At 45.8% G+C, this 24,132-nt stretch overlaps 1 protein-coding gene across 2 annotated transcripts in view; it reads right to left on the reverse strand.

The window, feature by feature from the left end:
* The window catches only part of RIGI (RNA sensor RIG-I), a 38,287-nt gene extending 20,687 nt beyond the window's left edge, over nt 1-17,600 (reverse strand). Inside the window, exons 1-7 of one of the 2 annotated variants that reach the window (XM_084834635.1) lie at nt 17,213-17,600; nt 12,861-12,989; nt 10,538-10,716; nt 8,062-8,212; nt 6,863-6,991; nt 4,551-4,658; nt 1,404-1,557 (exon numbers count right to left, since the gene is read on the reverse strand). In XM_084834635.1, coding sequence (XP_084690761.1) covers nt 1,404-1,557; nt 4,551-4,658; nt 6,863-6,991; nt 8,062-8,212; nt 10,538-10,716; nt 12,861-12,989; nt 17,213-17,318 — 956 coding nt within the window. In that variant the 5' untranslated portion in view covers nt 17,319-17,600. Of the gene's footprint in view, nt 1-1,403; nt 1,558-4,550; nt 4,659-6,862; nt 6,992-8,061; nt 8,213-10,537; nt 10,717-12,840; nt 12,990-17,212 lie in introns of both variants that reach the window. The other variant, XM_084834637.1, reaches the window with a different exon arrangement.
* Nucleotides 17,601-24,132: the final 6,532 nt, after the last annotated feature.

A 24,132-nucleotide genomic window follows, 5' to 3' on the forward strand; every position in this document is an offset into this window, starting at 1 on the left:
ATAATCCCCCAGCACCACCTTCTGGAATCGGCCATCCAAGTAGGAGCGGAACCACTGCAGTGGAACTCCCAACCCAGACAACCTATCCAGAAGGATCATGGTCGATGGTATCGAAACTGCTGAGGGGTCCAGGAGAATAGAGTCGCACTCCCCCTGTCCCTCTCCCGGCAGAGGTCATCCCACAGGGCGACCAAGGCAGTTTACATTCCAAAACCAGGCCTGAAGCCCGATTGAAATGGATCTAGATAATCCGTTACATTCAAGAGTGCCTGCAGTAACTGAGGAGCGCATCTCCCTCCATTCCACTCTCCCTGCAGATCATTACTTTGTCAGGTTATTGTTATTTTCTGGCCACTTGCAAATGGGAGTCTTCTGGAGTCTGTCAGCCTACTGCCAGGGGTGTTTCTGAGTGCAGGGAGTGGGATAGCAGTTCAGATTCTGAAAGAGAACCATCAGACATGGGGGAGGTGTTTTCCCAGGCTAGTTCAGATCTGAGTAGGCCTGCTTCTTAGGTTACAAACGTACAGATCACTGAGCTTGAGGGTCCCTCCTCACTCCCCCCTGTAAGAGGCAGGGAGGTTGACTTAATAGATGCCAGGCGCAGACGCAGAGCAAAGAGAGAGAAGTCAGGGGCAGAACTTAGACTGTTTACCCGATTGGCCTTGCGTGAGAAGCTGCACTTAGAGGCCTCATGATAAGAGAGGGACCTCCCCCCCTTAGGTTAGGCTAGTGAGACCACCTCCCTCTTCAAACTGCAGGCAACTCTTGTAAATTCCATTTGGATCCCCTGGAGGCATTCTTTGTAGATGGAGAGTTTCTCTGAGAATTTGCATCTGTATGTCCCTGTGAAGTAATGGATTAAAAGCTCTAGACTGTGTATGTTTGGGCATTGAAGTGAAGTGGGGGTTAAGGGAATCGTGACACCTACAACATCTGGGGCTCGAGAGGAGAAGGCCTCTCCTCCTTCAGAAATAAGACCAGGATAAGATCAGCCTTCCCAACCGCAGAGGAGGGGCCTATCCCCTGCTAGCTGCCCTCCACATGTGAACCAGCCCATACAAACGCACTGAGGTGATTTTAATGGATAACTGAAAAAGTGGACTCTGCTGCTCAAAAGCAGCTTTTGATTATATCTAGGAAACAAACTGAGAATTTATGATAGGGTAATTTTTCAGGCATCATCATTTAGATGCTTGCAACCAGTCCTATGCCTGTTATAAGTCCAGCTGAGTTTCCAGGGGCTTACTTCAAAGTACTGCTTGGACTGGAATGCAGCCTTAATACAGTTCAGTGCATCTTTCTACATAGGGGCTGCCTAAAGTAAATACTAAAAAGCACATTCTTGCTATTATTGGGGATGAAGGAAGCAACTCGACAGCTATGTGGGAGGACTCAGACCGTACTCGCTTCTTTTGAAATACTCCTCGAAGACTTTCTTCTGTTGTTCATATACAGGGACTTTAGTAGCGAGGAAGACCACTTTCCCTCTCTGCCCGGCAGGCATGTTACGGAGGTGATGGTCACATATCATCACAGACACAAAAGTCTTCCCAGATCCTGTAAAGATGAATACAGAAGGAAGGGCTGGTTGGAAGTGTTTCATACTTCTCCTAGAATGAATTAAAGTGCTTCTGCATATTTCTGCGTCTTGCATATTGCCTACCAATAAGATGGATGTTTTTCCATGTACCACTTGGGGACCTGATCCTGTAGTAGCCTCATGGCTAAGGTTCTGAATTATGAGTGGGGAAGTCCCTAGCTTCAAGTCATGAACTTACAAGTTGGGGATAATACCAGGCTTGTGTGCTGAGATGTTTGTGGAGAACTTTGAGCCAGAGATGTGGGGTGGGAAATTTCCCAGAAAATTTTCTAGTGCTTTAGTTTTCCATGGAAAATTTTCTTTTCCAAAGTTCATTTAGAAAAACTTCCATTTTGTAAGTTCAACTAGCACAAATGCATGCCAATTGCAAATACCATATTAGACAAGCTTGCCAGCTTCAACGTTGTAATTAACGTTTTCCAGGCAATTACCCCTACAAATACATGAGAGAATATGCATGTGTCACTGAAATACACCTGAGTGTGAAATGGAACTAATTAGTAGTGAAAGTGCAAGTACCCCAACAACCTCAGTGGAAGAGAGTTGAGTCCTGTTGAAATAGATGACTAGTTGGCAGTATATCATGCACAGTTCTTGAGCTTGCTAAATTTTTTAGTGTGTCAACAATTTTCAGTCCCTTTCTTTTTTTCTCAGTTTTTCTTTAATTTTTTCCTTGAATTTAAACAGTATAAATTGTTTAAACTTTTACAAGGACACCAGTCAAAAAAATCTACATAATATAACATTTAAATCACATTAAGACTGCAATCTTATACCCACTTGCCTTGGAGTAAGTCCCTTTGAACTCAATGGGGCTTATGTCTGAGGAGACATATATAAGATTTCAGTGTAAGTATGCTATATTTTTTTCCTTAAATATTTCAAGTCAAATACTTGTAGTGTATTGAGATAAAAAATTAACATGGGTACTTTTTTTGGCTTTGTTGTTTCCTAAATACAAGTAAAATAACCATGGCCCCATCTACATGGCATCGCTTTGACCCCCACCCGGTCACAACTGCGCCGCAATGCGGCTTCAAATCACCATCCCCTGCGATACACTCGCGATATACTGCGCGCTTCCCTAACAGACTCGCCGTGCCCTTTTTTTGCCATTATACTGAAATGCACAGCTGTGCAGTCCCATGAGTGTGGGGGTGCAACACGTCAGTGGCTGTTTTGTATTTGAGCAGCTGTGCTGTGTCTTTCTGACCCCATTTTAGGTAAAAATTGGGTATTTTGTGCTCCTTAATTTCCGCACCATCAGTCTGTCAGTTCCCCAGCCTGAGACTCTCGCGATGGTTCGCACTCACAAGCGTGAGCGCTACGCACTTCGTTGTTGTTCCTCCCCCAAGACGCCCCCCAGCCATTGGGTACTGAGTCCAAAAGCAATGTTGCGAAGATACGAAGCTGCAAAAATGTGATTAAATAGATGAAAACGCCCCTCTGTGCCTCTGTGACTGCGCAGCTGCGAAGGGATGGGGGAGCAAAGGGGCATCACAGAGTGACGCAGGCACTACGCACACCTACAACACGCCCACTGTATGATGCAAAGTCAGGTTGGGGAAGGAACACATGGCCAGCAACCACAGGGCAACCCACAGCAAACCCAGAAAATCGCAGTAAAACGACTCCTTGGAACTCTGCTTTTTCTGTGCGAAAACCACAGATGGCTGTGAAGTCACGACTGCGTCATCTATCATGAGGGACCTCGACTCACACCTGCCCTAGAGTAAAAGCCCAGTGTAGATGGGGCCCATGCTAAATTAGATCGCTCTCTAGGGGCATCTGAAATTTTTCCGATGAAAATTAGCCTAATTTGCATAGGAACATTTTCCAGAAATGTTTCCAATTCACTCTTTTCCAGAAAATCTACATCAGTACTTTGAACATCTGAAAAGTGTTAAATAACCACCGGTGGTGGTGGTGGTGGTGATTTGTACTGTGTTTTATCTAAAGCAGAGATGGGGAACTTATTTACAGTACTGTCAGGATCACTTTCAGGTACTTTGCCAGCTATGGACCAAGATGGTATTCCACCAAGCTGAGTGGTATGATTTTTCTCCGATTCCTGTAATACAGCCCTATGGTTTGGACACAAAGGGGGTGGATCAACTGCATCACTTCACCACCATCACCACCCTGGAACGCACCTTAACATCAAAGAAAACAGCACCCAAGCAATCTCAAGACCCTAAAAATCCTCATCCTGCCCAAGTATCCAGATGGTTCTGAAACCAAAACTTTCAAACCCTTCTGAGTCTGCAAAGAAAGGTGTGCCACATGTAGTGGAACATGAGGTGGAACATCGTGAAGTATGAAAACAGAAATCTGAAAGTGAGGGACTGGGAGTAACCACTGCAGATAGCAAAAGATATCTGGGTTTAAGGAGATGTTTGCATACAATAGATGTACTATTTACAGTGTTGATGGTGGCACTGCCAAACACTTTTACCTTGTCTCTGTCAAGTCCATCAGTTAATGAAGCACAGGTGAGACTTTACAAAAAAGAGGAGATAACGAGGGATATGGACACACATGAAGCTGCCTTATATGGTGTCACACCACTGATCTCTCTAGTCCTGGAATGTCTGTTCTGACCGAATAGCAGCAGCCATCAGGGGTCCAAGGCAGATGTGTCCAAGTCTGCTATCCAAGACCCTTTTTGCTGGAGATGCCAAGAATTGAAAGTGGGACTTTGTGCATATGCTCTGCTCTCCAAGTTATTGATCGTCCCCAGGAAGGGACACTAGAAGCATGATTATGAGATAAACTAACTATTCAGATCTCTGCCCTGGAAAGAACAAAAAAGGAAATCCTTTGGCTTTCCCCAGCAATTTTCCTGATCCTCCTTCTAAAATAAAATCTAAAATAAACTGTAACATCACACACCACATTTTTAAAAGCCACTTTCAAGTATCATCATAATTCAGAAATAATATGATCTTACCAGTAGGGGCACAAATTATGGTATGTTTGCCATTGAGAGCAGGCTGTGCAAGTTCAATCTGATAGCTTCTAGCCTCCTTTGGAACATAAATGGTTTGCTGAGAGGCATCTGGAAATACAAACAAGCAAAAGGCATTTTGTTTGCTTACTGCCTAAATGTTACATTTTAAACGAATTACCATCTACCATAAATAGTGACATCGGAACACAGTAGGCCGCCTGACCCAGGTCAGATCATTGGTTCACCAAGTTCAGAACTGTCAACACAGCACAGCTCACCAAGGTTTCAGACACAGGTTTTTCTCAGCCCACCTAAGATACCAGGGATTGAACCTGGGACCTTTTTCATGCAAAACATGTGCTTTACCAATGAGCTATAGGCCCCTCCAATGATGTGCAGCATAAAACAAACATATTAGTACCACTCCAGTGACTGTGGGTATGGGAACTCAAATGGATGCATGACAAAGCAGGGCATAAATTGCTTAATTGATTAATTAATTAATTAAAAGCCCATCAAATGCAGAAATAAAACAGATGTGAGTTCTATTTCAAGGATCTTCTCTTGCGATTGTAACCTGTTATTTCTCATGGGTATTAAAGGAAAGGTTTGGGGCCTTTTGCACCAAAAACAAGATTCCAGGGTGTGCCATCTGAAGAGCAACAAGCAGAAGGGATATGCAAACAAGGATTAACCTCGAAAGCCTTGTGTCCAGTGTTGAATTGGCAATTCACCTCCCCTTCCTGAGTTCTGTCTCAGAAATCAGGATGATTTCAAATCCTCGGTTGGAAGACTCATCATCTCAGGTTGGCACAGAACCGAGAGGATCTTACTGGCACAAAATGTCACACAATGGACTAACAACAATTAATCAGAAATATAAAATCTAAAATGTCCAGTCTGCGAAGAGACGATGGGATATAGGATGCATTCGTGCACTGATAAATGAAAAGCTTTCCCCACACTGAGACCATGGTCTGGTTTATCTAGGTGTTGCAATCAAGTGTTTAAGCATGGTGGCTGGTTAATGAGATTGCTTGCACAAGTCAAAGCAAAAGAATGCACCTCTTCTCACCTCAAACACAGGGGAAGGGAAGGGAAGGAATTACTACTGTCAGAAGAATCCAGGAGTCAAGAAACTCAAGCTATTCAAGGTAAGACAGTAGCTTGCAAACATTTTTCTAAAACTGTTCTGTGATAGATGCTTCTCTGAAAGAATTCTGGGGACTGTAGTTTGGAGAAGGTGCCAAAAATGCCTCTTAGAGCATGCTAGCCTTCCTAATAGAACTAGAAATCCCTAGGGCAGACTTCCCCCAAGATAGTGTCCTCTAGTTGTGTTGGCTGGGAATGATGAGAGTTGCAGTCCAATATATCTGGAGGGCAACAGGTTGGGGGAAGGCTGCCCTAAGGTAAGGGAATTACAGTTAAAACCATTTGTAATGTAGAGAATTACATTCCCATGAGAATTTCACTTAGTTTGGGAACCACATGTCATTCACATCCTAGGGCTGCAATCCTACACACACTTGTTACGAAGTAAGCACTGAAGTTCAGTAGGACTTCTGTGTAAATCTGCATAGGATCAGACTGTGAGGATAATAAATTGCCTCTACTACCCATGTGAGCCTACTGCCTTGAACCCTGGATGAATTAATACAGTTCTTTTGGAAAGTGCCCCCCCCCCCCCACACACACACACACGCAGCCACTTTGCACTCCAGCAGTTCACTCATGATCTATTTAGCTTCTTTGGGATGGAACTGGACTTAGTCACTTAGAGAAGAGCCACTGAAATCAGTGAGACGTAAGTTAGTCATGTCTAACTAAAGTCTAACCATTGATTTCAATAGGTCTACTCTAAATATGACTAAGTCTGGATCTAACCACACATGTGCCGATATGTCCCATCTATGAACTTCCAGCTGGGTTTGTAGTTTTGCATGAAGGCCAGGCAGCTGCAGTTCTACCTGCCCACCCCGAGCCAGTTTCAACCACATCACATCCCTTCACTCTGCCACTATTTATTTATTTATTTATTTATTAAATTTATTAATCGCCCATCTGACTGGTCACCCAGCCACTCTGGGCGATGTACAACCCACCATAAACAATTTAAAACAATAAAATTTTACCATAAATTTTTTTTTAAAAAAAAATACCCTAACCCACCCCAAATGCCTAGTGATCCACCCTTAGGATACTAGAACATCACTGATGCCCCCAACCCATGATTTGGAGATTACTTTTTGTACAGACTGCTATTTAAAGCTTATTAGAATGCTAATGCTAACACCATTTTCAGATGGTCTTACTTGAAGGTGAACACAGATTTTCACTGAGATTGTCAGATTCTGCTTCTTCAGAATATTGTAACTGTATGTCAATGACACTGCTGTCCTCATCTTCATCTGCCATTTCAATATCTGTGTCATTGTCATTACCTGAATACAATATAAAGCAGCATATTTAATGTTTGCATTATAATTTTCATTGTTTTTTGGCATAGTGGGGCAAAAACAATCATTTCACTCAGTAACTCTACTATGTAAGCACCCCCAAATAGAATTCCTGTATTGCATCATCAATTTAGGTTAAGACATGAGCAGTACAAAAGTGGTAATCTGGTGCAGAATTTGGGCTTCCCACTAACATCACTAAGTTTCTAGTCCTCATAATTATAATGAAACAGTGCAACAGTTGCTGAAGGCTTAGGGTAGCCGTAGACGACTGCTTTCAGGTAATTATGCATGTCACGTACTATGCACCAACAAGCACAGCTACACAATTATCCTTGAGCATTGACTACTTTTTTAAAAAAAATTATCCTGTCTTTCCAAAAACATTTTCAAGATGACTTACAATAAGAATGCACTATAAAACCTATCAAAACCAATGAGAACTACATATTGTGCATATTCTTGGAAATGCAGGATAAACATTTTAAAAAGAAAGCATGATCAGTATATAAATTCCTGTACATAACCAGACTCAATAACTGTGGAAGGCATTATTTCAATTTTCCACCTCAGGTGCCAAAACGTCCACCAACTTGTTAAACTGAAGTCTTAGTCTGGATGAAGGAGTGGACTAGACAAAGACAGACCAGTGGCATACACCAGGGGTTTTTAAACCCTGAGCATCTTGAGGACTCCTTCTAGGCATACTGAACTCTCAAGGGAACAAGGTACTCCCAGCACATGTGAATGTCCAAAGGTACACCGGGGCACTTGCAAAGTGCATGACTTGTTCAATCAGAGCTTTAAATCTTTTCCGCTTTAAGGAGTTCTAGACTTGTGACTATGCCTCTTGTCATTTCCCTCTATGTTCCATACTTCATATATCAACCTTCACCAACCTGATGCCCTCCTGATGTGTTCAACTACAACATCCTGGGGATGATGGGAGTTGTAGCCCAACACATCTGGAGGGCACCATGAGGGAAGACTACTGTATGTCTTCTTTAAACTCCCAAAGTAATAGTGCAGAAAGTGAAACAAAGATGTGACAGTACCTCCTTTCAAGTCCCACAGTTCGCTTTCATTTTTGTATTCGGCCTTCTCCAGTGCCAGCTGGAAGGTTTTAGGCCAGTTTTCCTTATCTGACCTACACAGGCATTCTAAGAGTTTCACCGCACCTCCTCTTTGGCCACTGTTTATTGTAACCTACAAATCAAGCCACAAGTCAAAATTATTAGCACGAGAGAGAGAGAAATAACATTCTTCACAGTGAAACACTAATGCCTAGAGACTATTTTCAGCTCAGAACCACAACTGTAACTAAACTGATTGATTTTAACTGAAATAAACAGTCACTTTGTGCAGGAGAACTGTTTTGCAGATTGAACCCATTGTTTAGTCTGGTTTAAACATTTTAATCCCCTTCTATTAATCTAAAAAGAACAATCTCCATTTCTCAGATTTTGTTTAAGGTTTCCTCTTGCTTTTCATTTGGCTTGGGAGAAATATGTATATTAGTAGCTTGGTTCTACTATAGTTTTTCACCACTTCTGTACAGGCACAAGAGGAAAGGCACTGCATGTTTGGATAACGTTTCAGATAAATAAGCTCTGCATATAAAGTTACTGGTTTTCTTGTTATTTAAAAAAAAAAAAACTAAAAGTTTACAAATGTTCCTTTGGCATCATATGTGCAACCCTGTGAATTTTAGCCTCCTGTGACATATCTGGAGCATAACTCTTTTTGGCCCCAAGGAGTTGCTGTAGAGGTATAAAGTTTTCTCTTGAGGGTCAAATCTCAGAAGACATTAAATATGTAGAACAATGTAGAAAAGTGGGTATAACAAGAGAGACACACCCTGAGAGAGGGCTGGGTGGAAAGGGGAGAGATACTGTGAAGGATAGAGGACTCCATAACACACACATTTCAAAGATTCATCTGGTTATGCTGAGGTAGCCATGAACTCAAGGAGGCTGATTGCTACCAGAGCATCTTTAAAATCAAAGGGATGCCTTTTAAAAAATGTTATCATCAGTAACGTAAGCTAAATTCAAAAGCCTACTCTTGTAGGATCTCGGAGAATATAAGCTGCAATGCAAAAAGAATAATTTAAAATCCATCTCATGTATGTTCCTTTATTCACAACCTTGCGAATGTAAAAAAAAAAAATCCTTACTTATTCTGTAGTTGTAGCATCAGCGTCAGCATATTTGAGGTGAGATAAATCAAGCTTCTGTGGTTTTATTTTTGGTTTCTGCTTTCTGGATAAGCCTAATTAGCACACTACTGAAAAGTGGGAGGGAGGAAAACCTTCTTATGTTGCAATTGTGTTAGCCCAAAGGTGCTTCCAAGACTTGGAACTCTGAGCTCATAGTGAAGTGGGGAAGTTATCCTATAGGAGTAACCAAGGGCAAGGGAGACTTCACAGTCTCATGTGAGGACGTTAAAATGTACAGGAGCATTGAACTGACAATTCCTCCAGCCTCTGGTTGGGGACAGAGAAAATAGCAAGTTTTATATCTGGGGTGAAGGGATAAGAAAGGGAGCAAAAAGGAAAAGCCTACTTACTGAGATATAGCAACTTGAAGTCTTAGGTTTAAAAAGAAGGGAGAGAACAGTTTTGAAGCTAGCTGAACCTAGGAGCATTTCTACACCAGGTTAAAATCCCACAACTTTTCCAGGGCTTTCTGCTTCCATTCTGAATGCAAGATCACAACAGGCTCTCTTTACAAGCACTTCCCTCCCCACCCACCACCACCACCACCACCACCACCACTACTTTCCCCCTTATCCGCATTGTTCTATATGTTTCATTACACAACCACTAGATGGTGCTCTGGTCTAGCTCCTCTTATTGTGAGATTTCTTCTTTTCACAAGGGAACTCAATGTGCTATAATTTGAGAGCTCATTATCTCCAATCTTTTTAAAAATGGGATAAAAGTCATTTAGTGTGGGAGACACCGTGGAAGTCGTTAATGTCATGTAAAGGACCCACTAACTTCTGTGAGTAACCAATCTCAAGCAGGATAAAAGCCCCATGTGGTGAAACCCTAGGGAGGGGTAACATGTATGTTTTCAGAGCTGCCCAGGACATGGGGTTGGAGGGGTAAGAGACCATGCAGTCAGTCCCATTTTGGACTCTTTGAAGTGTCTTAAACAAAGACAACTCTAGCAGCTACATGTTTTTGAGTTCTGCTTTGTCTCTCCACCAGTGCCAAGCTGTTACAAAAGGACCCAGCATTTACAGCATGATCTTACTCAGAGGTCAATGGGGCTTACTCCCAGGAACATGTCCCTGGGATTGCAGCCTTGATGTCCAAAATGAGACGTTCTGTGGCTCAAAGCCAGTCTCTCTGTCCTGGAAACACTGACCCCAGTTTCATGATGGCAATGTTTAATATAGATAGAAAAACATCCAAGACTAGCATGATTATTGAAGGAAGAGATACGATTTGGATAGACATAAAGATAGGCTGGTAAAATCATTCGTCCCCCCCACCAAGCACTTTGCATTCGGAAACAGTAATACCTGCCGAATTTCTTGGCACTCCTGGTCTATGAAACAGTCCTCCATGTCAGGAAGTACTTGCTCAGGATCAATGTTCCACAAAGACGGCTCAATTCGTTTCAGAAACTTTCTGTGAAACTCCAGATTTTCAATCATCTGGAAATCCCAATTTTCAATTGCGTGATGAAGACCAGAGTAACCTTTAGAAACAAGATGGCAAAAATGTATAACATCAAATAAAACTTCCATTCAAAACTTATGGATTGACCAAGCAAGCTTTTCCCCCTTAGTCAGCATCAATGCAAATTAGATCCTTTGTTCCTGGACAGCCAGCTAAAACACTCCAGATTTGGGGGGGGGGGGGTGTCCCATACCTGCAGTTTATACTGCAGGCAAAGTGACTGGGGGGGCACAGGTGATCTGAACCAAACCCATAGCAGGGGGAAGGGTCAAAGCCCCCTCCCCTCCAATGTAGGGTCCCGATCCAGATCAGGGCCCCTACACTAGAACTAGAGTAAAAAATGGGGCAGTGGGGGGGAAGATGTAACTGCTAGTTGTCTTTAAAAAAAATGTCTGCATTAGCCCTCTGTTCTCCAAAGGCAAGCTGGAACTCTCTAGGCCCCTCATCACATTTTGACAAACATTTGGTAAAGCCAGTGGGGCTGGATAGGATGGTGCCAGGAACATTAGGCTTCAAGTTGACCATCCCTGATTCATATCATCCTTTATTAAATCAGCTGATTCTATCCAGCCTCTCTAAGCTAGTTTCTTCTGTGTAAATCTCTTTAAAACCTTTTTCTTTTAAAAATAATTGCTTCTGAGTATTCTGTCCAACTGCACAAGGCCAGGAGGAAAACACTTATTTTTGTAATGCTGAGACACAGATACAATTCGTTTTTGGTACCCCGGAGATGCTTTTAGGTATAGCAAGCACAAAGTGAATTGCAGTGAAAGAAACAGAAACGACCAAGAGCGACAGCCATTTTAGCATATAAAACTTCGCACTGTATTAGAAATATCCATGTAAGAATTTTGAATCCAAGACATGGACTGTACCACTCAACTACAGCTTCTCTCCTATGCTTCAAGAACATTTAGACCACTAGATTAAATCAGCAATAGAGTATAAACTTGGCATGTTAAAGTCCCAGATTCAATCTCCAACTCCTCTAGCCAGCTAAACCCTGGTTCTCAGGATCAATTCACACTCTACCCTTGTGCTGGAGGGAACACATGCAATCTGGTCAGTATTAGGGCTCAGACAAAAATACATCAAAAAGACACTCAAAGGGCTGCGATCACACTTTGAAATGATTTTTTGATGTGCAGGTGACTGTAGCACAATAGTGAATCAGGGGAGGCTATGCTACAGCCACTTGGTTGGATGCTCTGTCACTGCTGCCGATTCCTGTTAGTGGAACGCAGCATTCCTCTGCTGCTTACCTAAAACAGGAGGCGGTTGCAGCAAATAGGCAATTTCTTTCCCATGCAGGTAGGGAGAGAAGGGATTGCATGAGGAAGAAGCTTGCTCACCTGCCTCCTCACTGCCACTGCTGCTGACACCTCTTCCTCCTCCTCCTGAGGAAGAAAAGCAGCCCATATCCGCAGCCTCCTCCTGTCTCAGGCAAATGGTTCCAGGGTGCTTTATTGTCCAACAGAAGACAGAGGCAGAGTAGCCAGACAAAGAATTCACTGCTGTGCTACAGTCACACGTACCTTAAAAACTGATCTCAAAGAACACTCACAACTTTGAGCCTTCTTTTTTGTATACATCGGTCTCAATCTTTACATCTCTGGAACAAGGGAGCCCCGCTGCCTTCCACAGTGGACAGTATAGGGCTAGACAGTTCCTCCGAATACCATGCTTGGTGCTCTTGGCAAGGAGAGCTGCCCAGACTCCACATCCACTGCTTGCTCATTCTCCCTGTAGCCTCTCACGTCTCTTCATACATATCCTGCCAGTGGCTGCTTTCCCTTGAGCAAACTAGAGCTCTCCTTTTCCTGGTTGCTTCTGATAAGTTATCAGGAGGAGGGAAAGAGTCTGCTTACTTCCAAAGGATCCTGGGAGAAGCCTTTTTGACTAAGGTGTTTGAACTAAGCCTCCTCTGGTAGAATGTAATGTTATTCAAAGTGTTTGCTGCTTTGTTGATGAATTCCATTTTATAACTATTTCTCATTTTCTCTTAATCTCAGCTGACTGGGTGCTATCCTCATGCAGAACCCACAATGTTTTAGCAAAGTGGTGGCTGCTTCTCTGTTTTTAATCTCAGACACAGAAGGGCTAAACAGTTTAACAAATACACTCTGCATGATAAAGCCATTACATTTTGCAGCACACTCAAACCTGCTGCATTCAAGGCATCCAAAAATCCACGGAACCATCCCTCCGACGTGAGCTCTAGAATGGACTGTAGAAATAGCTCTGCAGCAGCGGTAGGCTTCTCCTTAAGCTCTCGGATATTCTCCACAGTCTCTAGAATGAAGTCAGATGAAAGTTAAGTCGCTATTACAGTTAATTTCTCAGCTTGAGTAGAAAACATGGAATTTGCAGGGTCCCTTCAGTTCAGAAGCCTCTCAAGGACCCACAGGCCAATTCAAATTTACCATCTCCAAAGGCAAAGAAAATAAAAGGAGAACCTCAAAACCGCGTCGTATTTCTCAAGGGGAAATCCTGATTGATTTTTTTTTTTAAAGGAAACTTGCAATAAGTAAATATTAAGCAAAACAACAACATCTAAAATATTAAAAACAAAAACAGCAAGACTAACCCCTATTGTTGACAGCTGGAGGGGATTAGGATGTTGCATAGGTTCCTGCAGCTGGCCTCCTCTGGAGCAGGAGCTCCACTGATTCAGAGCCATGGCCCACTGAAGTAAAAGGGGAGCCACCAAAGGGTGCTTTGACTCACATTTGGAGCCAGCCCTGCTTCCTCTTCACTCTTCCTTGGCTTTCTGAGGCAGGACCTCAGCCACTCTCCTGTAGACAACTGTTCCAGAATCTGAAAACTGATGGGGTTCGTAAAGAGGGGGCTTTGAGAGCTACCTGGCTTCTAGAGGCCATGGGCTCCTGCATGACCTTCTGGGTACACTAGTTCACCAAACAACACCTCTCTTCACCAAAGACTGATAAAGAGCTATGGGGAAAACTCCACATTTGAAATGTTCCCTTCTAGCATTTTCTTTCTTTCTTTCTTTCTTTCTTTCTTTCTTTCTACCAGTATACTCCCCCTGCTATTGGAAAGCTAAAATGCAAGCAACGAACAGCGCAAAACACCACAGGTCACTGGCCAAAGCGGACACTGAAGGCCACTTCTTACTGTACATTTGTACTTGGACACAAATATGAAAGTACAAAAGGTGTCAATGGAGAAGGTTGCATACTCCTTCCTTTCCTGGTCACCGCTTCATGTATTTCACTAAGCAAGGTGCCAGAGCACACATTATGGTTGCTATGGGGATGCTACCAAAAACGAAACAAAACCCAGGCTAACTGAAGCAAGCCATTTCTCCGCCTGTTCCACAAACGGGAAAAAAGAATCACAACGTGCTGCCCCACAGCAAGGGGGAAGAAGCAGGCATATAATTCTGTCCCTCAGCCTATTGAATAGCCCTTAATTTGATACAGCAAACCTGTATCAGGCAAACCTATTCAGCTGCCAGAGAGCTGTAAGGGAGTTTGTGGCCACCACAACTGAGTGAAATCATGCCTGCTAGCACCCCTAGGCATGACCCTGCCAGGTGCACCCCTGTAGCCCCTTAAGGGAGGGATCTGTCCACTCCATTCCCCTGAGGCATATAACAGTGTCTCTTGGCCTACTTCCAACTCTTGGCTTCCAGCTGCATGGACTGCAAAGCTATGTGCTGGTTAGGGAAGTCTGCCGTAGTGGCTGAAGGCTTCGAGCATATCACCACAGTTAAGGGTGTTTAGACCGAAAAAATCCCTACAGTTCCCAGCATGCCTGGCTGGAGGGATGCCAGGAGTTGTAGGACCTTTTTCCTGTCTAAACATGCATAGGATTGTGCCCTCAATTAATTAAAATTAACGATTGCATTTTATAAACAATGAAACCGTGGACATCCTTTCCCTTTGTTTTAGTACGTCCCATCTTACACATAGCTGTTAATCTGTTATAACAGGAGGGAGAGATCAGTAGACACAAGCAGCAGAATGAAACGGCGGAACCAGTGGAGGCTGATGGCTCTGATTTCAGCGGGGCAGTGAATGGGCTCTGGGTTTCAGTCAGAACTCTAGAGGAGTTATCCAGCTATGCTGAACCCAGCTCCTTTAGAGTTCTGACTGGAACCCAGAGTGGCTTCACAGCCCCACCGAAATCGTCGCCACCAGCCTCCACTGGGTAGAATGGGCTGTACCACTTTAGATGGTGAGTGTTTTTTTGGGTGCTCTCTCCTGAAGAAGGCAAGAAAAGAGTGAGTGAAAATCTAGCGGGGAGGGGGCGTAAAAGTTTTTTTTTTTTTTTTTAAGGCAATGTTTGGGAGAAAACTGCACTGGGTTTAGGCACCAGTAAAGAACCACGGGGGGCCGCGGTGGCTTAGTGGTTAAGACGCTGAACTGCAGACTGGAAGGTCGGCGGGTCAGCAGTTCGAGACCCGAGTGCTGCGTGATGGAGTGAGCTCCCGTCTTCAGTCCCAGCTCCTGCCAACCTAGCAGTTCAAAAGCAAGAAATTGCAAGTAGATAAATAGGCACCGCCTCGGCGGGAAAGGTAACAGCGTTCCGTGCACCTCGGTGTTCAGTCATGCCGGCCACTTGACCACGGAAGCGTCTTCGGACAGCGCTGGCTCTTCAGCTTAGAAACGGGGATGAGCACCGCACCCTAGAGTCGGACACGACTGGCTGGGGACACCTTTACCTTTACCTTTTTAAAGAACCACGGAGAGACCACCCAAGTGAGGGAGCTTTTATCCTCATGCGCGCAGGCGCGCACTCTCTCTCCTCCCCCTTGCTTTTCCAGCTGCTCCACCCCTCAGCCATCTACTGGCGGGGGCTCAGCCGGAAAGCTTGCCCAGCCCTCTGGCTTCGCAGCTCCAACGAGATGGCTTCTCTCTCCCCACGCCGCTCCGGGCCAGCTCTTCCGTCTGCGGAGCCTCCGCCGGCTCAGAGCTCTGCTTCCGTTGGCGGGACTGAAAAGCCGCGCGGAGAGCACAGGCCGGGTCAAAGGCGTGTTCCCAGTCCACCCGGGACAGCCGAGCGAGCGAGCGAGCACGAGTCGGGCCTCCAAAAAGGCAGCTGTGTCAACGTTAGCATGCCGCAGGCTGGGAGCAGCAGGAGGATCTCGCCTCTCCACAAGGGGCGAGCGAAGGAAGGAGAGCCGTTCCAGGCTGAACAGTTGTTGCGGGCGCCCCTGGGAAGCATCTGTCATATTTGTTGCGGGATCTCTGACTGTTAAGGGCCCCAACCGAACAGGGCCAGCGTTTCTTTTCCACGTCAGGGAGGAACGCTGTTCGAACCAGCAACCCCCTGCCCTTGCTCCCTGGCCACTTAGGCTGCGTCTACCTGGCACAGAGCCCCAGTGAATACAGTGGGGCTTTTTCTGAGGAAGCGTGCAGAATCGCACCCCGTCTCATTTCATTTATTGCATTTATATCCCGCCTTTTTTCCTCTTGCAAGGAACCCAAAGCGGCTTACGTGGGCCGCCTCCTCTCCATTTTATCCCTACATTTAACCAACAGAAACTCAATGGGGCGTACTCCCCAGTAAGCGTGTTTAGGAGCGCAGCCCTAATTCCACAATCGCCCCCACGTTCGGTAGTGCAAAAGGCAGCGGGGGGGGGGGGAACCATGGCCAGGAGTTTTCTATTATGTCGCTGGTTGGTGGAAAAGCTCCATTTACACTATCCAGGCGCATAATACAATGCTGTGATGTTGGAATTCTTACAGGGTTGTTGTTCAGTCGTTCAGTCGTGTCCGACTCTTCGTGACCCCATGGACCATAGCACGCCAGGCCTTCCTGTCCTCCGCTCTCTCCCGGAGTGTGCTCAAGTCCATATTCATTGCATCAGTGATGCTATCTAGCCATCTCATCCTCTGCCGTCCCCTTCTCCTTTTGCCTTCAGTCTTTCCCAGCATCAGGGTCTTTTCCAGAGAGTTTTCTCTTCGCATTAGGTGGCCAAAATATTTGAGCTTCAGCTTCAGTATCTGTCCTTCCAATGAGCACTCAGGGTTGATTTCCTTTAGGATGGACTGATTTGACCTCCTTGCAGTCCAGGGGACTCGTAAGAGTCTTCTCCAGCACCACAGTTCGAAAGCATCGATTCTTCGGCGCTCAGCCTTCCTTATAGTCCAGCTCTCACAGCCATACGTTGCTACTGGGAAAACCATAGCTTTGATTAGACGGACCTTTGTCGGCAAGGTGATGTCTCTGCTTCTTACTATGCTCTCTAGGTGTGCCATAGCTTTCCTCCCAAGGAGGAAGCGTCTTTTAATTTCATGCTCGTTCCGGAAATACATTGTTGCTGTTTTTAAAAAAAAATCGATCTTTTTTTTTTGGTGATATAAAGATGTTCTGCGCTAGGAGGCAAGGTTGGTTGGGTACAGCTGGATAAAAACAATCCCCCGCTGCCAAGCATAATCGCTGCCCCCACCCCGCTGCTATCTAGCAACTCCATCGGGAAAGGCAGACCAATCGAGAGCAGACTGGGCCGCCTGGCCAGAAAACACTGACTGCGTGGCTGCACTCACCATCGGGGAGCCAGTCCTTCATGTAGCTCAGCAGATAGGCGGGATTCAGGGTCTTCATGATATAATGCCTGCAGCGCCGCAGGTTCTCCTTCTCGTCCGCCGTCATCGCGACGACTTCTCCCTGTGCAAGGGTCTCCCCCTGCTAGCTCAGCTGTCGCCCCGGGTCCTCGGCAGAAATCTAGCCTGCCGGGCAGAGAAATATAATGTCCCGATTACCCCACCGGCAGGCTGAGTCCTCCGATGAGTTTCCCCCGCACCCTGCACTTATAGGGTGAGCGTCGGAGTGCCTCGATTTCCTCAAAGTCAGCTGACGGAATGTGAGAAGCGAGGAAGCGTCGGAGGGACGAAATCACTGGCGGCAGGAAACGAAACCGACAGATTGGCAACCGAAAGCTGGCAGGTTGCCGGCCGCTCAGAGGAAATCGACGCGGGGGCTGGAGGGGGGGGAGTAACATGTGCCTGGGAGAGAAACAACAACGGGGCTTTCTGCCTTTTCAAAATTCCCAAATTCGCCATGTCAGATGGTGACAGGGAGACTGGTCAGGGAGCCAAGCAAGTCGAGGTCTCATCCGTATACCTTTCCCGCCCCCCATCAGCCACGACTCCCCCTTCAACAGTTGGAACCAACCCCTTCTACCTGTCCTAAAACAGTGATGGGCAAGGCCCCGGGGCCAACTTAACCCCCTGGGCTGCACCCCCCACACACATGCATACATATAGACACACACATATCCGTCCCACCACTCACCCCACCCACCCTAGCTACTTAGATCATGGTCACTGACAGGGAGGTGAAGTTAAAACCTCTTCCTCCTCCCAGTGATCATATTCCAAGTCACTGGGATCGAGGGGGGAGACTTTAATCTCACACCACCACCCCGCCGCCCATCCCAGCAACCTGGCTAATGATTGCCAGAAGAAAGGGGCTTTAACCTCCCCCTTCTGGAGATCAGGATCTCTTCCTTTCCCCCAACTGGCCAGACAGCTGTTGGGCAGGACTGGTAGGAGCAGATTCTGCTGGAGAAGGGAGCCCACAGTGCTCTGTCCCAGCAAAATCAGGTTCCCGCACCAAGCAGCTGATGAACCTAAGAGCACAAACAGGAAAGGTAGCCTTATTGACCGTCTAGAAAATTCCAAGAACCACATTATGGAAGTACCTTCTCAGGGCCAATTGGCAGGTATGGTTCCGCACCCGCCAAGTGCCCACATGCCAGTAGGAGCCTGTTGACAAGAGCCCCTGGAGTTAAGGACATAAGAACGTAAGAAGAGCCCTGCTGGATCAGACCAAGGGTCCATCTAGTCCAGCATCCTGTTCACAGCGGCCAACCAGCTGTCGACCGGGAACCCACAAGCAGGGCACGAGCGCAACAGCACCCTCCCACCCATTTCCCCAGCAACTGGTGCACATAGGCTCACTGCCTCTGGTACTGGAGGTAGCACATAGCCATCAGGACTAGTAGCCGTTGAAAGCCTTCTCTTCCAGGAATGTGTCCAGCCCCCTTTTAAAGCCATCCAAATTGGTGGCCATCACTACATCTTGTGGTAGCGAATTCCATCGTTTAACTATGCGCTGTGTGAAGAAGTACTTCCTTTTATCTCCCACCACTCAGCTTCATGGGGTGATCCCGGATTCTAGTATTTTGAGAGAAGGAGACAAATGCCTCCCTATCCACATTCTCCACACTATGCATAATTTTGTAGACCTCTACAGTGGAGGCGATGAATAGATTTAAGGGATTAGACCTGATAAACAGAGTGACTGAGGAACTATGGACGGAGGTCCGTAACATTGTTCAGGAGGCAGAAACTAAATCTATCCCAAAGAAAAAAATGCAAGAGAGCAAAGTGGCTGTCTGATGAGGCTTTACAAGTAGCTGAGGAAAGAAGGGAAGCGAAAAGCAAGGGAGAAAGGGGAAGATAAATCCAACTGAATGCAGTTCCAGAGAATAGCAAGGAGAGACAAGAAGGCCTTCTTAAATAAACAATGCAAAGAAACTGAGGAAAACAATAGAATGGGAAAGACTAGAGATCTCTTCAAGAAAATCGGAGCTCTCAAGGGAACGTTTTGTGCAAAGCCGGGCATGATAAAGGACAAAGAAGGCAGGGACCTAACAGAAGCAGATGAGATTAAGAAGAGGTGGAAAGAATACACAGAAGAACTATACAGGAAAGATCTTAATGACCCTGATAGCCATGATAGTGCGGTCACTGAACTTGAGCCGGACATCCTAGAGAGTGAAGTCAAGTGGGCCTTAGGAAGCATTACTAACAACAAAGCTAGCAGAGATGACAGTATTCCAGCTGAGCCATTTAAAATCCTAAAAGATGATGCTGTTAAAGTGCTGCACTCAATATGCCAACACATTTGGAACACTCAACAATGGCCACAAGACTGGAAAAGGTCAGTTTACATTCCAATTCCAAAGAAGGGCAATGCCAAAGAGTGTTCAAACTACCGTACAATTGCGCTCATTTCACATGCCAGCAAGGTGATGCTCAAAATCCTACAAGCTAGGCTTCAGCAGTATGTGAACCGAGAACTATCAGAAGTACAAGCTGGGTTTCGAAGAGGCAGAGGAACTAGAGATCAAATCGCCAACATTTGCTGGATCATGGAGAAAGCAAGAGAATTCCAGAAACACGTCTACTTCTGCTTCGTTGACTATGCTAAAGCCTTTGATTGTGTGGATCACAACAAACTGTGGCAAATTCTTAGAGAGATGGGAGTACCAGACCACCTTACCTGTCTCCTGAGAAACCTGTACGAGGGTCAAGAAGCAACAGTAAGAACTGGACATGGAACAACTGATTGGTTCAAAATTGGGAAAGGGGTACGACAAGGCTGTATATTGTCGCCCTGCTTATTTAACTTATATGCAGAGTACACCATGAGAAACGCCGGGTTGGGTGAATCACAGGTTGGAATTAAGATTGCCAGGAGAATTATCAACAACCTCAGATACGCAGATGATGCTACCCTAAAGGCAGAAAGAGAAGAGGATCTAAAGAGCCTCTTGTTGAGGGTGAAAGTGGAGAGTGCAAAAGCTGGTTTGAAACTCAACATTACAAAAACGAAGATCATGTCATCTGGCCCCATCACTTCCTGGCATATAGAAGGGGAAGAAATGGAAGCGGTGACAGAGTTTATTTTCTTGGGCTCCAAGATCGCCACAGATGGTGACTGTAACCATGAAATTAAAAGACACTTGCTCCTTGGGAGGAAAGCTATGGCAAACCTAGACAGCATAGTAAGAAGCAGAGACATCACCTTGCCGACAAAGTCTGTATAATCAAAGCTATGGTTTTCCCAGTAGTAACATATGGCTGTGAGAGCTGGACTATAAGGAAGGCTGAGCGCCAAAGAATTGATGCTTTCGAACTGTGGTGCTGGAGAAGACCCTTACAAGTCCCCTGGACTGCAAGGAGGTCAAATCAGTCCATCCTAAAGGAAATCAACCCTGAGTGCTCATTGGAAGGACAGATGCTGAAGCTCAAATATTTTGGCCACCTAATGCGAAGAGAAAACTCCCTGGAAAAGACCCTGATGCTGGGAAAGATGGAAGGCAAAAGGAGAGGGGGACGGCAGAGGATGAGATGGCTAGATAGCATCACGGATACAATGAATATGTACTTGAGCACACTCCGGGAGAGAGCAGAGGACAGGAAGGCCTGGCGTGCTATGGTCCATGCGGTCACGAAGAGTCGGACATGACTGAACGACTGAACAACAATCATGTCTCCCCTTACCCTCCTTTTTTCCAAGCTAAACAATCCCAGCAGTTGTAACCTTCTCTCATAGGGCAGATGCTCCAGCCCCTTTATCATTTTAGTTGCTCTTTTCTGCACTTTTCCCGGTCTGCAATATCTTTCTTTAGGTATGGTGACCAGAACTGTACACAGTATTCCAAGTGTGGTTGCACCACAGGTTTGTATAGGGGCAGTATGATATCAGCAGTTTTATTCCAATTCCTTTTCTAATTATGCCTAACATGGAGTTTGCCTTTTTTTTACAGCAGCCGCACACTGGGTTGACATCTTCATCAAGCTGTCCACCACAACCCCAGGATCTCTTTCCTGGTCAGTCACTGCTAGCTCAGATCCCATCAGGCTATACTTGAAGTTGGGATTCTTTGCCCCAGCGTGCATCACTTTACACTTGCTTACATTGAACCGCATTTGCCATTTACATGTCTATTCTCCCAGTTTAGAGAGATCCTTTTGGTGCTCTTCACAATCCCTTTTTGTTTTAAGCACCCTAAATAATTTGGTGTCATCCGCAAACATGGCCACTTCACTGCTCACTCCTAATTCCAGATCATTTATGAACAGGTTGAAAAGCATTGGTCCTAATACAGATCCCTGTGGGACCCCACTATTTACTTCCCTTCATTGGGAGAATTTACCATTTATTCCTACTCTCTGCTTTCTTTTCTTTAACCAGTAACTGACCTCTCCTCTTATTCCATGACTGCTAAGTTTGCTCAGGAGTCTTTGGTGAGGGACTTTGTCAAAAGCCTTTTGGAAGTCCAAGTGAACAATGTCTACTCCTCCTCTTGAACATTGCACCCTGCTTGTTCACCTGCCTCTCACTCTGGTCCAGACAACAGAAGTGGCCAGAAGGAGAAGCAGTAGATGACTTACTTACTCACTGGCACTCTGCCAGACAAGCAAACAAGTGGTAGCAAAGATGAGAAAGCGGCTGACGATCAAGGGCAGCTGATGACAATGGCAGTGAGAACGTAGACTCACTGAGAGAGGAGGCCCATGGGGTGTGTCTTGGCCAAAAACCTGGAGCTCACACTGCACCGTTTCTAGGCCAACTCAAAGGTCACACAATAGCATGCGAGCTTTTGAGTTGTCTAGATTACTGCCTACCCCAAAATGGTGCCCTCCAGGTGTTTTTGACTAAAACTCCCAGCATTCCTAACCGTTAGCCATGCTGACTGGGACTGATGGGAGTTGAAGTCCAAAACATCTGAAAGGCACCAGGTTGGGGAAGCCTGGGCTAGGTAGTAAAGCAAAAGGGGATGGAGGAGAAAGAAAAGGGGCTGATGTTGAAGCCATGGAGTCTGCATTTAGTCCAAGTCTTAAAAGGGAATGTGGTGGAATGTGGGAAATGGTTGCACACATTCAAATTTTAGGCTCTACCATAGGAGTGGGCAACTTGTGCGGGTTCCACACATAGTTGTCTGCAATATGTAGCCTTCCCATTTTCCCAAGGCTACTTGTATCTTGTTTCTTACCAGAAGAAAGTGTTGAGGGAACGATGGAAGAGCTGCATAATGCCATTTGATTAGTAGTTCTAGGAGCCCTCTGTCTGGGAGCACCCCACAACTTACGATAATATCCCAACGTTTTCAAAATATAAGTCTGGGATCCAAAAAAAATCCCATGACTCGTTCCATGCTCCGAAAGGGTTTGCGTTTCCTCAAAAAGCAGCCCACAGTGGCATGCCAGAAAAAGGGGCGGGGGGAGGCCCTCTATGGCTTCCAGTGTGGCTGGTGGGGCTTCAGACGGCATCAAAGCAGCCCTTAAAGAGCTACAAGCACATTCACCACAGTAATCTGATGGGAATAGGACTGATTTCTCTGCACTATTTGCCTGGCAAGGATGCAGAGTCTAGGGCTGACAGGGTGGGAATGTTACATAATCATAATTTCTGAGGAGCTCCTGCCCAAACATTCAGATCAAAGTAACAGATTCCACATGTTACAAAGTATGCTTTAATTTACATGGACGTGCATATCACACAAATGTAAACCAAACACATACATGAGGGATCTTTTGGCGTTGAACTTTGGGCGCTTTGGAAAACCTGATAACCCCAAAAGTTGAGAGACGCAGAGACCACAACAAAGTCTTTGGAAGCAACTCTTTGATTTATTAAAGAAGAATTTTAAGGGTGCAATCCTATGGGGACAGGCAGCCGCCTCCGAACTCAGAGACAACCGTCTATCCAATGCAGGGCAGGAGAAGCACAGAGGGGATCATTCCCTCTGTGCTTCTCCTGCCCTACATTTTGGGCCAGAGAGCCGATTTCAGCTGTCTAGCCACAGGAGGGCTGAGTGGGGGAGGAGGCTGCTGTACGACACATTGGATGTGTCACACAGGCATTTCCACCCTACCCATCCCGCAACGCCTCCTGCAATGCCCCTTTTCGGTCGCTCTGCACTCCTCTTGTGAGCACAGAGGACAGGGCTGTTCCGCGCTGCCTCTGAGGCAGTGCAGAAGTGGGGGGAGGTTGGTTCTCTAGGAACCAATCTCGGAGCATGGGCCTTGAGGTCGGTTCCCAGAAAACCAGATATCCTATCGCCGTCTAGCTGCTGTCTAGCAGCCATAGGATTGCTCTCTCCATGAATTAAAATCACACATCAGGGGAATTAGAATTATACATACCTTTTGGAGAATTAGACTCGTACATTAACGCCAAGAAGGGTAGAGATAACCATAATTTAAAGTCAATAGTGAAGCTAGGTGCACTTGGGTGCATAGAGAATTGTCTCTGTGTGTATGCTCAAAAGGGGGTTGATAGAAGTGTAGCACCTCATAATCATAGAATGGTAGGGTTGGAAGGGGCCTACAAGGCCATCAAGTCCAACCCCCTGCTCAATGCAGGAATCCAAGTCAGAGCATCCCTGACAGATGGCTGTCCAGCCTCGTCTTGAACGCCTCCAGTGTGTGAGAGCCCGCTACCTCCCTAGGTAATGGGTTCCATTGTCGTATTGCTCTAACAGTCAGGAAGTTTCTCCTGATGTTCAGCCAGAATCTGGCTTCCTGTAACTTGAGCCCATTATTCCATGTCCTGCACTCTGGGATGACTGAGATCCTGGCCTTCCTCTCTGTGACCACCTTTCAAGTACTTGAAGAGCACTATCGTATCTCCCCTCAGTCTTCTCTTCTCAAGGCTAAACATGCCCAGT

Source organism: Heloderma suspectum, chromosome 2, assembly GCF_057233095.1.
Source record: "Heloderma suspectum isolate Gila_16-S chromosome 2, 16-S_ref, whole genome shotgun sequence".
In the NCBI taxonomy this organism is placed as follows: domain Eukaryota; kingdom Metazoa; phylum Chordata; class Lepidosauria; order Squamata; family Helodermatidae; genus Heloderma; species Heloderma suspectum.